At 45.8% G+C, this 15,313-nt stretch overlaps 1 protein-coding gene across 6 annotated transcripts in view; it reads right to left on the bottom strand.

Moving 5' to 3' along the window:
* Positions 1 to 6,770: 6,770 nt before the first annotated feature.
* The window catches only part of SPECC1 (sperm antigen with calponin homology and coiled-coil domains 1), a 92,312-nt gene continuing 83,769 nt past the window's right edge, over positions 6,771 to 15,313 (bottom strand). For all 6 annotated transcript variants that reach the window (XM_017821691.1, XM_017821692.1, XM_017821695.1 and 3 more), the window contains 3 exons: positions 13,244 to 13,360; positions 12,538 to 12,597; positions 6,771 to 11,773 (listed from right to left, as the gene is read on the bottom strand). In XM_017821691.1, the coding sequence (XP_017677180.1) occupies positions 11,684 to 11,773; positions 12,538 to 12,597; positions 13,244 to 13,360 (267 nt within the window). In that variant the 3' untranslated portion in view covers positions 6,771 to 11,683. The remainder of the gene's footprint in view (positions 11,774 to 12,537; positions 12,598 to 13,243; positions 13,361 to 15,313) is intronic.

Raw genomic sequence — 15,313 nt, 5'->3', positions numbered from 1 at the left:
TTTTGGGATGAGTATAGCTTCCCCCCTGCAGAGCCTGTTATAATCACTTAAATGAGGGCAAACTACCATGGAAAAGCACTTTTTCCCCCAAAGCAATGGATTTACATCAGGGTTTTTACACACGTTGTTTTCCTAGTGCTGAAACATGTGCCAACATCCACCTTCTGCTGCTTTACAGCACCTCAGGAAGACCAGAATTAACTTTCTGCAGTGGATACACCTTATTAGAAAAAGATCTGCTTTTGTGATCATGGAAGCACTTTTTGCAGGCTGAGCCAAGGGAAATTGTGGTTTATCAAGTCAGACACGGACAGAGAAACCATTATTTCAGGTTCTGATGAATACATTGTTTGGGCAAGGTCTCTGTGAGACAGGTAGTAAGGCACTGTGAATATGGTGGATTTTGCATTACCCAGAGATTCATGGCTCTCCAAAGCAGCAAAGCCTTTGCCAAGGTCCAGTGGTTTATTCTGGCATTAACCAGTGCAACTGAACTTACTCCCAACACAACTTCTGCAAGTGGAGCCAAGGACAAGCTCAGCTCTGTTGTACCAAACGTGGTTAAATCCTGCTGGCAGTAAGAGCAGGATGAGCCCATTTCCAGACAGAGACACCAATCCTGCCCTCCAGCTGCGCTCTCAGAGCCCTCTTCTAAAACACAAGGCATCACACACCCTACCATGAAACGCCAGTGAACGTGCTGGCCTTGTGCAATAACCACCTGAGCGGGCACTGTGAAATCCTGCAGCTCCTGGGGCTCAGAGGATGATGAATCCACGGGTGAGAGAGGGTGCACAGTTATGTTCTGGAGTCTGTAAAGGAGCAAGGAATTCACACGACTATCGAGGTGAACACAGCCCAGAGCCTGCAGCCTGTGGAATCCATTCAAGAGCTGGAGCGCAGTAACACCATGGCAGCAGGTCACTGGAGCACCGCTGGATGCTCAGATGTCAGACACAGATGAATCACCATTACTATTATTTTCCTGGATTCCGTTTTACTCCGGGGATTTGCCTCTCAACACTCACGTAGGAAGCAGCACCAGCCCCAATCTGCTGCTTTCAAGTGCGAGGGCTAATCTGGCTCTTTTGTTCGGAGGGAAACCGATTTAAACAGATCCCACGTTCTGAATGGCGGTGCGGTGGGAGACAGGAGCAGCCCCCTGGGGTGGCCACAGCCCGTGTCTCCGTGGCTTGGCAGGAGCCCACCGGCCTCGTACGTGCCGTTCCTTCTGTCGCTGCCGTCCCGGGGGAGTGGAGCTGCCGCTTCGGAGGCCGAGCTCTTCCTGCAGCCTCTGTGATCTCTCCTGAGCGAGGCCTCTGCGCAGCCTCAGCCTCGCCGAGGACTTCCCGAGCTGCCTCTGCCTTGACACCTCCAGTGCTCTTGGCCCGGCCACAAAGAGCTGGAGAGGAGCCCCACTAACACACATCTCTCCACACACACCCAAGGAGGGGCCCGGACAAAGAAAAGCTCCTGAGTCAGTGACAGCCGAGATGTTCTTGCTGGCCCTGCACCCAGATTTGCCATCTCAGGCACTTCTGAGACAACAGCAACCTCAACAGCTTTTGTTCCTCTCTAAGCCCATAAAGAACAAGCACTGAAGTGGGAGTGTCTCTGCTGCAAAGGTACACAGACATATCCTGGATATCAAAAATGGGGGGGGGGGGGAGGTGGATGCCAGACAAAAAGTTCATCTGTATTGCTGCTACAGGCACATCCCTCATATTGGCTTTGGCAGCCCTGGGAGTGCTGCAGCAGTGAGCAGAACTGGCTCTTGGGTGGTAGAGGGCATTAGCCCAGAACTTGGTGGCTTTGCAAGCAAAGCATCTGCCAACCATCCCTTCCCAGGAAGGGACAGCTCCATCCCAAAACCACCCATGAGAGGGGACACTGGGAAATCAGGAGGGGAGAGAGAGGCCATTCCCAGGGCTTCCTGAGCAAGCCCTGGTGTGCAGCACAGGCTGTGGCACAGTCCTATGACATGGTGTGTGCCCTTCTATGCCCAGGGGGGCTCGGAGAGTCTCTCTCTCTCTCTCTCCAGACCTTGCCAGCACACCCTGGAAAAGCCTCAACACTCGTGTCTGCTCAGGAGACACTTGCAGTTACAACCTCTCTTCACTGCTTGTCCCCTCTGCAAGCACTGTGGGCTGAGGGAAGGACTAGTGGCAGAGGTGACAGCAGGGATTGGCAAGGTGAGGAGCTGTTCTAAGACCAGCCCCGAGTGCCAGGAACAGACCTCAACCACAACGTGCTGGAGGAGCTGCTGGCCTGGCAGAGCTGGCACAGCCTCATGAGCCACATCCCCATTCCCACTCAAGTCTTCACTAGTACTTCTCAGTTGTTTTGCAGGGCAAGACACAGCCTGTCCTGAACCTGACTCCATGAAAGGATTCCCAAGGCACAAATACAACCTCTCAACCACGGAGCAGGTACAAAAACCCTCTTCAAAGTGGGGCTGCCTGTGACGGGCTGAGCTACACACAGTCTGCCCAAGGGAGGTGAAGGGAACAAACTTTTTTTGATAACTTGGTTATTCAAAGGCAGTGACACAAATACTCACCTCTGCCTGCTTGTTGCCCATGTGGCTGTGCTGAGCATTAGCACTTCAAAGGCTCCAGATGAGCTCTGAATGAAAAAGATGAATGGCCAAAGGTGAGGTTTGTAGCTCTATGGCTGTAGGAGTCTTGCTGGAGGAGGAGACTGTGAAAGGAAAGTAGAGAGTGAAATTCCAGGGAAAGCTATTTCCATACTGGAGACTTCAGTCAGTCTGCAAAACCCTTGGAAAACAAAACAGAAAAACTACAGTAAGATCATAAACTGCAGATGACCAAACTTGGATTTTCCATATCCCCAGGGTCATTGCCAGATAATAAGAGTATATTATCCTGGAATCTTAAACTGGTGTTTAAATTATCTGCAAGAACTCATCTTGTAACAATGCAGGTGTGTGAATTCTTTATAAATGGTTTCATTAGAAAACAAAAAAGCCACCACAAGTTTGAAAAAAAAACCCCAAACATAAACAGCGGTGGAATTAAAAAGGAAGGATTTGGGCTGAGGGGAGGCCAGGGTATGAGAACATAATTTTGAAGAAATTTTTCATTTACCTCTGTGTTTGATTTTATGTACTAACCAGCTTCTGTGATGAAAAGCCAAGTCCCTCTTCCAGCAGGATTTGTAAAGGAAAGCTGCTGCTCAAGCCCCACGGTGCTGAGCCCTCGCTGCAAGGTCTCCCAGCAAGTCCTGGGCCCAGTGTCTCCTTTATGTTGGTGAAGCTGGTCCAGCCAATTTCCCCCGAGAAATCAATAGCAAGTGTTGTGTTTCCAGGCCAACACCAGCAGGGGAAAGCCCCGGTGAAGCTGAACTGGCAGTGATGCCCTTTGCAATTCAAACAACCTGCGATCACCTCATCACTGGGTTCACAGCTGAGCTGCTTCCTGGGCAGAGCCTTCAGACAAGTTCATACCCTCAGAAAGCCAACCTGCTAAGTGCCCTCTCCACTCCCAATCAACACTCCACAGCAACCAGAAGTGATTCTGCTCCCTGCCAAACCCTGACAGCAGGGAAACGTGCTCTCACCCCGAGCCTTTAAAGCCACTCTGCTTTACGCAAAGATGTGACGTTTGGAGCTCCAAACGACTGCAATGAGAGGACTTGGACTGCTGCAACCCAACTTCTCTGAATACAGAATTATGCTCAAATTAGAAAGAAAAGCAGGATTTAATTCAAATACTTCAGCCTGCTTTCTCTGTGCAAGATGAGATCAGGATTTATAAATATCTGTTATCACTATTACTGTGATTATCTGCAGCTGTCACAGGACAGCCACAGCATGGAGAGAAACCTGTGGTGTCCCAGGTCCCACCTAGAGCTCTGAAAACCACCCCTGACCTCTAACAGCCAGGCTCCTGTCACAGGCAGGGCCATGCAGGTCACTCAGGGGTTAAAGAGCAGCTTAGCTGTGGTGAAGGGAAACTGCAGAATACACACAAAAAATTCAAATCAGCCAATGCAGAGGCAGGACCAGCCTTCCTGTCCACAGGCAGTTGCCAGCAAATACTGAATTTGCACTCAAAACCTGTTGGAACCCAAATATCATTATTACACAGCCCCTATTGTATTGCTGCAGCACAGAAATGAGATTTTTGTTTGGTCCAGGCTCCATAACTACTGGCAAAAATAAACCTAGTGCTGTTAAAGCCCAAGAACTTGGTTCGTGTGGTTTCCATCCTTGCAACACTGTCAGAAACCCTCCTAGGTCAGTCCCTTTGAAAGCAATGTCTAATCACAGCTGAAGGGAAGCCCCTGGCCTGCACTGTCCCATGGCATATTAATTATTATTAATATTACTAACCTCTCTGCAAGCTTCAGACAGAAGTCTCCCTTCCCAGAATGGCTCTCCAGGGCCCTGGCAGTGCAATTGCTCTCCAGGGCTGAACTGTGCAGAGATTGTTTTTAATGCTTTGCTATTCAGACCCGTTGGGCTGCCTGGACTGGAACACTTGAGCAAGAGGCCACGCTCACAGCTTTCCCTGTAACTGCCCTGGATGCAGTTTTAATGTGGGCAAGGAAAATAACAGATGTTTTATAACTGAAAAAAACAAACAGAGTCATGGTTGCAGCCTTGCTTCCCAGGAGCTTGATCCTGTTGGGAGAATGTTGGGAATGTCGTGAGGAATCACTCACCTGGAGGAGTTCCTTCGCCTCCCTGATTAGAGCATGGGAGTGGTTTGCTGGGAGAAAAAGGATGAGCTGACCAAGAAGACAAAAGTTACAGGACATCAAGGTGGAACAAGGGTTTGAACTGCTATATATTCTTTTTTTTTAAGCCAAGAGAAGTGGTAACAGGGACCTTTGCACAGAAGGTGTACAGCTGTCTGTGTGGAGCGGGTTAGGAAAAGCACTGGCTCCCACGTTAAGTCTCTTAATCCTGTTACTTTCTCTTTAACCAGCTTAAACTCTTGCTGTGTGGGCAAGGATGAAGCCTCGGTTATTGCTGTGTACTTAAGAAAGGACAGCAGTTCACTTTCTGGATATATGAATAATGTTTACCCACATTGGCATTTTACAGCTTCATTTTCTCCCTGCTCTGCTCAACAAACCCAGTGATTGCCCCCATTACCTGACTCTCATCTTCCCTGGGTGACATTTAGTCCAGGGTCCTGCTCCCCACAGCTTGTGTCTGTAGTTTTCCAGCACTGAATTCTGAAATACTGTACCTGTGAGACTTCAGCCACCCGGTTCTGACCTTTGCAGCCCATCAAGTTTCCATCTGGAAGACTCTTTATTCTACTCATACTGCTTATGCTTCTCTATCATCTATTATGGCTTCTCTCTTTCACCAGTCAGGAAGGGAATCATTCTTTCCATGCCAATCCACGTTCTCTAAGCATCAGGAGACACTTGGCACTAAAAGCACACTGAGCCACAAAGCAGCCCTGAATCTTGTCATCTCACCCCATCTAAAACCACCCACAAATCATCCCCGGAAAATACTGGCCTCAAACTTCATTTTCAGTCTCTTACTGAACCACTTGCAATCATATCCATGGATATGTCCACAGAGAATCCAGCTTTCCACAACAAATAAATCAAAGCATTAGGGGTGGATTCTTGAGACAGCAGAGGCTGAGAACATCATTTAATGCCCAGCACTAAAAATCCAGGGCTGAAACACAATACTTAGATGGGGAAAGGCAAAGTAGTTTGGATTATGCAAATGAGGACTTTTTCCCATAAAGTTTCACCTCCACAGCTGGACACAAAGATCAAACCTGAGAGGCTGGAAGAGATTCAAATGACCACTTCTTTTATCAGCTTGTTTGCTTTGCTGACTCAGTGATTTGATTGCTCTGGTATTGCCCCCACCTTCCTGAGACAAAAGCAGCCTCTGTGAAAGTATTCTGGAATTTGATCTCAGCACCTCTGAAAGCTCTGTACAAAGACTGGATGGTGGCTGGGGCACAGCCTCCAGGGGACCGAGCTCCATGAAATCACTGGCATGGAATCCCGTGGGATTTTTCAGTCCCTGGGGTCTGCAGGAGCACAGGGATCCCTTTCTGTCCCTGTGCACATGCTGTGCTCACCCTCTGCACCCCATGGGCTGTCCTGCTGCTGCTACCTGGTGGCTTGAGCTCTGTGACCTGTAACTCATCTGCCTCTTCACTTACTGGTGACTCATTTTTACACTTACTCAAGTCACAAGTCCTTCCACTTTTTGACGACTCTTTCCTAATCCTCCAGTCCTTTAAGAGCCCCTAGTGCAGACACACACGGGTCTCTTCTGTGCCCTTTCCTTCCTTTGCACTTGGATGATTTCCTACTGTCTCGCCAGCACTACTTATTTCACAAACTGAGAGATCTCTTGCACTCCTTTATCCCCAAAACAATCTTCTGAGAGCCATCCAAATGCATCTAAATTAAAAAATGAAACATGTATTTATGAAAAGAAGATTCTGAGCAAAATTTTCTTTGCTACCAGTGCAGGAGAATCAGTGAACCACAGATATCTTAAAAACTCTCCTGGGAGTCCTTCTTCCCAGCAGACTGAGGAAGAATCTGTTTTTATAGACTCAAGAGAATCCCAGAATGGTTTGGGTTGGAAGGGACCTTTAAGATCATTCAGTTCCAACCCCATGTCCTGTGCAGGGACACCTTCCACTAGAGCAGGTTGCTCAGGGCCCTATTCAAACTGACCTTAACACTTCCAAGGATGGAAAATATCTTGGATTTTGTATTGTATGTAGATAACTGAAACATTACAATGAACATCAGAAACAGAAAAAGATTTATTAGAAATATTACACAGATTTTTGCATCATACATTTTAATAATGTTAATATTTAAATATTAGCATGTCCAAATCTGGCAATGCCTAGTATGTACATTCTAATGTGCTCTTTGTATAAATTAGGTTACGATGTAACATCTGTACCCAATAGGGAAAGCTAAAACTGTCAGAGGTGATTATCCCACATGGCAAACTCAAGCCTGGACCAACAGTCAATAAAAACATTGTGTCCAGCACTGCCCAGAGGGACTTGGCACACGTGCAAGTCAAAAATGCAGAGACCATCAGCTAAGAAAAAAATGTTAATTGCAGTTCAGTGAGAAGCTGTTTCTACACCGCATCAGTGAGTGAGTGTAGATGGCACTGGAGTTGGTACAAACCAACAGCTGAGCATAGTACAAGTTATTGCTGGGTTTAAAAATGCCTTAATGCTCCATGCCCTGAGTCTTTTTAGGCAATAGCCCTCTTCTGACAGGAAAATGCATAATCTCATCCCATACAGACCCTGCCTGTGATCAGATGCACAAGGCTCAGCTTTGCCAACAGCTGGCCCTGTCAGATCCTTCCCGCTGGAATACCCGGTCCCCCCAGCACAGCAGGATGAGGGAGGTATGAACAAACCAACAAGCCCAGGCTCACGAGGTCACTACCAAGGAAGGGGGAAAGTCAGGGAGGCAAAAAGGTAGATTTTTGAAGAGTTGCAGGTCAGGAATCAAACAAGGAAGAACCAACTGTTCTGCCTGCGTGCACACACTCGGTCTGGCCAGAAAGCTCGCACGTAACTGAACACACAAAACAAGATAAATCACAGAGCAAACCTGTAAAAAACAAACTTCAAATCACAAAAATAAAACTGCCAAAACTCAAAGGGGATGTGCACAAGCCAAAAATCCCTCTGCTTAGCACAGCTGCCTTGCTGCAGCACAGGAAGAACTGGGAAATCTTTGTCCCCTTTGCATTTCCGTGACTGTCACAGGCACAGGAAGGGGAACACAGCAAAGGCAGCTGTGCTGTCTCCCTTCCTTATCTTCTGAGATCCACCCCAGGCTGCACTCTGAGGAGAAATATTCCTCAAGCTGACAATCCATATGGAGTCTCTGATGTCCTCTGCTGTCCACAAAGGCCCAGGTGTGTCTGTCCCACATTCCCTGCTCCTCACACGCTGGACTCTCACTCTACTCAGTCTCCCCATGTACCTTCTGAAACAGCTCTTCAGCCTTCCTAGAAAACCTTCTCAGAGGGCTGACTCTGGGCTGGCTCCTCCAGACCTCTGTACCTTCCCAAGCCATGAAACAATTTGTACCTTCTATGTCTCACCCGAAATTCCAGGAGCCAGACTGTACACTTTTCACACCGTAATCTCCTTTCCCCTCTAACAGCTACAGCACAACAGTCACACGCTGCAATATCCCTCCATGGAATGTCACTGAAATCCCCATTCCAACCATCCTTCTCACATGCTCATCCCAAATCAGCTGTTTGGTTTCCTGCAGTCCAACAGACTTCCCAAGTACACACCCAGGCACGTGCAGGTGCCTATGAGTGAGGGTGCATTCAGGGAGCACATGGTGACATGGGAAGAGATTCCATCTGCCTGCACCAGGGAAAGATCCATTGCTCCTAAGAGGCAAAGACAGAAAGGATTTAGGCAGTTTAGGCAAACTTACTGCTCCAACAGGATCTGTGCTGCTAAACACCATCTCCATCATTCCATCACATGTTCCACTCCAGGACATCTTCAGAGGATTCTCAAAACTCCTATAAAGACTCTCCATAGCTTACCTTGACTAAACTCCCTAAAATTTCAAGGCAGCTTGAACTTTTGCATTTCAAATTTGACATGTCCTACAAAGGCCTGTAGATTCTGAAAATCAGGCCAGCCTGCAGCACCTTATATAGGACAAATTTAAATTCATATTGAAATTTTAAGGCAGCATGAAAAAACAGCAGTAATTTGTGAAAATGCAGGTCTAGAAATGTAATTTTGCAAAGTTCAAAGGGAAGAAAAATACACAATATTGTAACAGAAAAATGATCAAATAAACAGTATTCCTAATCTCAAAAAATAATCTGGAAAACCATCTCTCAATCTTGAAGTATCAGCTTTTCAAAATGAGATGTTTTTCAGGTTTGAGGACTGAGCAAAAGGTGAAACTGAGTATCTTTTTCCCTGTTACAGCTCTGTGCTCTTAACTCCTGTATAAGTAAAAAATTTTAAGAATATACCATTCTAACTGGGTAGAATTAGTGTTTGGTCTATGCTACTGGGGGGCACGGGAGACCAAACTGCAAAGAGATGACAGAAACTTTGCTTTGCACAAATCATTTGGGGGGGGGAATAAAAAAAGCTGTTTGATCCCCCAGAATGGTCTGGAAGGTCGGAGTGAGCCTTGGAGACACAGATCAGTGTCAGGACAGGGCTTGGAGCAAACGATGCTGACACAGGGAAAACACACATTCCGTGTGCACTGAGTCACATGGGACACACTTCCAGTGACCACAGGGTTAAGATTACCCTTCTTTTTACATCAAGTGAAGCCCTCTGACTTTGAAATTTTTACCAGAGGTTGGGAATTAAAACAGTTTTTCTCATCCCTGCAAGTGCCCAATCCAAAGCCCGCTGAGGAATATGGAATTTTCTGTGCTGACTTCACTATGGCTCTGAACTACAGCCTGTTGGAGAGAATTGGGACCCCTGCCAAGGGACACCTCCAGAGAACAGAGCTGCTGCATCCACGAGGCAGTGGAGCTCTGCAGTGTGACTGCCTGGCTAAATGAACTCTGCTTAGCAGAGTTCTCTTCCACCTTATCCCGTAAGAGGAGACCTGCATCTGAGAACACGGAGAGCAGCTCATCCCAGGTTCTCCAGGGATGGCAGAGTGTGTGCTGAGAAATCCTGGAGAGTTCATTCCACCTGGAAAGCACTCTCTTGCAAAGATCTAACTCTGGCCAGTATTCACAGCTGCCTTCTCACACTATAGGATGACACCAAGCGTGCAAGGGCACTGTGAGTGCGTGCCACTGTCCTCTTCTATCACACAGGCTCTCAAAAGACTGGAATCAGACTTTCCCACAGAATAAATGTCAGACTAAAACTAAGAGCAAGTGATGCTTTTCTCCTTCTGCAGAACAGGCTCACACGTCTTTTCTGTTCAATACACTCACTGGCCTTGGGCTCTATCATCTATTCCTGAATCCAGCATTTTGCTGTGAGAAAACCAAGTCTGAACTAGGTTGTTTACTACTTAAATAGTATTAAAAAATAAAATCAAATAACAAAACCAGATGTTGAGATCAGCCACCTGCAAAGCCCCAGAAACCTCAAAACCAAGTTTCTTCTGTGAAATCTTGTTTCTGTTTAATGAGCCTTTTTCCAGGAGTTATGAGCAGTGAGTACCAGTATTTTTTGTAAGAGAGAAACAATCCCTAGCTCCCTAAGACTAGTGTTCACAAACCACCAGGTCTGGTCACAGCCTTAAACACAGTAACTAAACACCAACTTTCTCCTACCAGCATAACCTGGAGCAGCCAGGCAGCCTTTTACCAGATCCTGCACATGGATGCTCTCCCAGACCTGCTCCAGGAACAAATCAAGTGGCCTGTCTGATCCTGCCACCCTTGGAGACAAAGAGAAAAAATTAACTTCATGAGGTGAAATAAGAGAAACAGTATAATGGAAATGAACAGTATCTTTCAGACCTTTTGCTAACAGCATTACTGAGGTGGAAAGCTGCTCGCTGGCGCCTTGTGTCCATGACACAGAGACGGGTTCCAGTTACATTCTTTGTAATTTGTGGAGTGAAGATGCAACTTCCACTGGTACTAATATATCACTGTGTTCATTTACAGGGTAACATCACTTCCAAGCATGTAACAGTGCCCTGTGGACTGTATTTTATTGGACAGGGCACAGGCTGTCTTTAGATTCATGTCTCTATGCAGCAATTACATATCTGTGCTGACTAGACGGGAGCAACACAGAAAAAAAGAAGTTACTGCACTCAATCCACATAAAATATGAACTACTGAGATGTCACTGTATTGCTCAGAGTCATCACCTGATTACTGGCACCTTCCAGACTAAAGCTATTAAATTGCATTTGCAACGTTCCTGTGATAACTGTGCCTGCACAGTCAGCTGGGAAACCGAGCTCTGGCTTCCCGGAGTAACCAAGTAACAAAGTTGTAGTAGTAAATCTATTTTTCCTCAAAGAGATCACTTTTGTTTGAGCTGAAATGAAGTCCCAGCACCTAACAGGATCTTCTGGAGTTCTTTCACTAACTGGTGATGGAACAGAGGGTCACAAATGGTCCTGTTATTGTCCTGCTGATTATGCTACGAGGAGCAAACTAGTGCAGTTACTGGTGTGTGAGTAACTCAGGCTAAGGTTCTACACACTTAGTGCATCTGTCATGGTCTTCTAGAAAATACATAGAGACAAGAAAACATGTATTTGGGATGAGTTAAGCATGTTTTGGCAAGAAGAGCATTTTTGTGAGCTTTTGTATTAATATTAATATTAATCTCCCAGCCTCCCTTGAGTGCCAGCATAGTCCACATTGACTTAGAACTTCATTCTGTAGCAGGTCTCCTGTCGAGGCAAACATTGTTAGCCCAAGGGAATCTCCAGGAATATCCCACGTGTGCTCGGAAATGCTCTGCGATTTCCACGTGGGAATAAAATTACAGATGAATTTGGCTTGTAAAGATGGACAACAGGTATTTATTTGGTTGCAGTCCCAGATGTAATCAAAGTTACGGAAGAGCTTTCTTTCCAACTAAGAGCTTCAGTTGGTTGTGGAAGAGGAGCAAGCGGGTTTTTAAAGTGATCGAGTGCATCTGTAGCATTCTTTGTTCTCTTCCCCACTTCTGTCCAGCTCTTGCTCCGCACCTCAGGTCTCGAAGTACTTGTAAATCTGGGCGACGTACTGCATCACGCTCTGCCAGTCCGGCCGGTCCGTGTACATCATCTCGCTGAGCTCCTGCACAGGACACACAGGGCACAGCTCAGACAAGCACCACCAGGGTTCCCTGAGGAGCTGAGGCCACTGAACACTTCTGCTTCCACCCCAGAGCTCCCTAAAGCCACACACACTGGAGTGATCTATTGGCCAAGTGCAATTCTGAAACTCGTAAACAAACTGGTTAAACAGCCACACACAGCCTACAGGCTGAAAAGATTTCTTCCACCTGCAAAGACCAATCCTCTATATAACCTCACTTACAACTTCATTTATAACTTCATTTAAGTTGCTGCTTCTTTGCATGTCTTTGCTTCTGTATTTAGCTCATGAACCCCATAATATTTTTCCCTTCATATTAAACTTATCTCGCCCTTGTCATATTGTTGATTTTGGAAAAGGCTTTTTGAACAGTTTAGAAAGCGAATTATCTTTCTGTTTCTTCAAACACAAAACCAAAAGGAAACAAAATGCTCTAACAGGCAAGTCTTTGTCCATGAAAATATGAATAATCTGGAACTGGCATCCCAGAGGAGGACATAATCAATATCCTCTTTTCAATACTAGATGACCTTCGTAAGCTCCTTCAAATGATATTAATTCTGTGATTCTTCATGTTCTTTCTGGAAGTTTTCCTAGCACTATGAGCTTTCAGATGATGGTACAGCCTTCCCCAGCACTATGTGAACACTTTCAGAGCAAGATCACAGACTGGCCACATGGCAACAAAGGCACTGGGACAGTGTATGAAGCAAATCCTCCCTTGCTAAAAGAAGGTCACTCACCAGACTGGGTTTGATGCCCACACTTTCAGCAGCTTGAAATGCTAACAGCAGATTTCTCTTCTGTAAAAATAAAAGTTCAAAAGGATTAACACCAAGGTATGATTCCTGAACCCTTCCTTGCATCTGGGTAATCAGTAAGTTTAAATGAGCAGGTATATTTGAAAACTGTAAACCACTGGATTCCACACTTGCACACAGATTACTAAGGTACACTCACAAGTTCTTTGTCTTTGAATAGCTCATCTACTTTTGCCCAAGCTACAGCCCTCTGTTTCTCACAAAAAGGTTCTTGTGAACTGATAACTTGGAAAAAAAACCCACTGAGTTTCTGTCTTTATTATGAGTGACAGGTGTCTGCAGGTGTTAACTAATGTAAGGCATTCCTTTATATAGTATAATTTTTGTTGTAATAGGTACTAACTGTCTGAGGTAAATCCAGATTCCCCCCCTTTGTGAGGATCCAGATTAGTGTAATCCAGCATGTGTGATGTGTGCTGCTGCCTCAGGAGTCCAGGAGTGCTTTAGCCTTCCAAAAGGGATGCTGCCCACAGCACTTACTGGATTCAGCCAACCTGTCCCTGACTCTTTATCCAGTAGTCCCTGCATTTCCCTCTGGGAACTCACTGTTGGTTTCCTTTCCACATTCATCCATTCCATTCTCTGTGAATTCTGCAAATGCTGTAGGAGCAGGTACAACACAACTTACCTTGTCCTGGCTGTTGAGCTCCTGGTAAGGAATATGTGCAGGCAAATAGGTGTGCAGGAGAGCACAGAAGGCCAGCCCATCGCTCCAGCTGCTGCTGAAGTTGGTAATATCAATATTCTGTAAGACAAAACATGCACCATCCCTGAACAGTGCTACACAACACACACACAAAAAAATCTCCAAACCATAGATTTTATGCAGTCATGGAACAAAAACCCCAAAGTTGAGCTAAACCCCAGAGCAGAGCTAGGAAAATCTGTAGTGACACTCCCACCGCCGCCAGCTCCAAAAGGAGGGAGGTGAAAAAGAAACATCTGGAATAGTCTTAATATAGTTGTGAGTTTAAATGGTAAAAAAACATCTTCCTTCCCCTTGTTGCTGGACAGTGGGACTGTTCTTTGCTGGGCACATAACTCACTACAAGGGTGCACAGAGGAAGCCCAGTTTCCCTGCTCATGACAGCTGAACTCCAGAACGTGGATTACAGTGAAACAGAAAATGGTATTTTAAAGTCAGCCCATCTGTAGAGAAGCCCTTTAAGAAACAGAGACTTCTGGGGGTACAGAGTGCACTCGGGGTTCTTCACAGGGACTCTCTCAAAAGGCAGAGCTGTACTTAAATCAGGCTGGTGGCCCAGTTCTGCTCCTGTGAACAAGGTGACCTTTCCAGTGCTCCTGTGGGCACTGACTGGCCATACCAGCACACTAAGGAATTCTCAGGGCTAAGTTTTGCTGCTGTAGCAGCAGCTGTGGTTCCAAATACCAGCTAAAAACAAAACAGTGAGCTAAGTGATACGACTGCTGGAGTGGGGAGGCTCCAGGACACGACGGAACCGCCCCATCTCTCACACCACGGCAGGTGTGGAGCCACCCCCCAATCGTTCTCAGCAGCCACATCATCCTGTGTGCTGAACCTCACATCAGGCAACCTGCCACTTCACTTTTCTTTAGCTAGTTTGTGGTTTCTCTCAAGATTCCCCAAAAGGCAAGGCTTTCACTGCATCTCTCATACAACAGCTAATGCAGACACAAGAAAACCCAGACAGGAATTATTTTAGCATGTGCTCTTTGCTTATGATGATTAGTTGTCCAACCTGGACTTTATCCAGTGAGACAGGATTTCAAATTACTAATAAATGTCCATAACCAAACATGACTCAAATTGAAGCAGTACAGAGTATTTCAGGATGGAATATCTGGCTGTAATAAATCTACAAACCTAATGGGCTCAGAAAGCAGCCAACACCACCACACTGCACCAGCCACCACATTGTGCTGGGCCCTACTAACATCTGTCAGTGGAGATAAAAGAAAAATGAGGCACTGGCTGAACACCATCATAAGAAAAAAATGATTTTGCTCTGAAAGCTGCCTGGGCTTTGCCTGTTCCATAAAGTCACACCATGGAAGCCCAAAGTTTGTGTGTGGAATTGGCAGAAGCTGGATTACTCTGCTTTCTTGAAGTTGCAGACAAACAAGTTCCTTTCTATTTATCAATCTGCAGTTAGTGGGAAAGGACTCACTGCCAAGTTATAGAAGTGTTTTTATTGAGGCCAGTATGTTTTATCAGCAAATAGCCTATCATCAAATGCCAATATTCTCATTTTATATTGTATGATAGAAATGGAAAATGGAGGTCGTTCCTCCCCTCTGCCAAAGGCCATGGAAACAGGAACAAACAAAGCCTTAGCTGAGCAACAGAACTAGACAAAAAGGCAAGTCTTGTTTGTGTGGGAACATTTTATCTATCCTTGTTTTCATGATGCTATTATGAGACACGTGAGATCCCAAACTGCTCCTTCCTACAGTATTTCACTATCCCAGCATCAGTTTGATAATTTTACTCCTCTTTGTAGTTCTAGCTATAATTAAAAATGTCCTCCTCCTCCCATCTACCAATATCTACAGATAAGAAGCACTAATGTCTACAACAATCCGAAATAAGTTCAAAAATCTTCACATCCCCAACAGCATTGTCCAGCCAGTCAGCTTCAGTAACTCTTGGATCCAAGTCTTACAAACAAGCAAAAGTTCAAGGATGGGGTTCTGCTGACCATATTTAAACCACAGA

Source organism: Lepidothrix coronata, unplaced genomic scaffold (assembly GCF_001604755.1).
Source record: "Lepidothrix coronata isolate B3197 unplaced genomic scaffold, Lepidothrix_coronata-1.0 Scaffold91, whole genome shotgun sequence".
NCBI classification, from domain to species: domain Eukaryota; kingdom Metazoa; phylum Chordata; class Aves; order Passeriformes; family Pipridae; genus Lepidothrix; species Lepidothrix coronata.
Note: the sequence above shows the minus strand (reverse complement) of the source record. Positions and strands in the feature narration are given on the sequence as shown.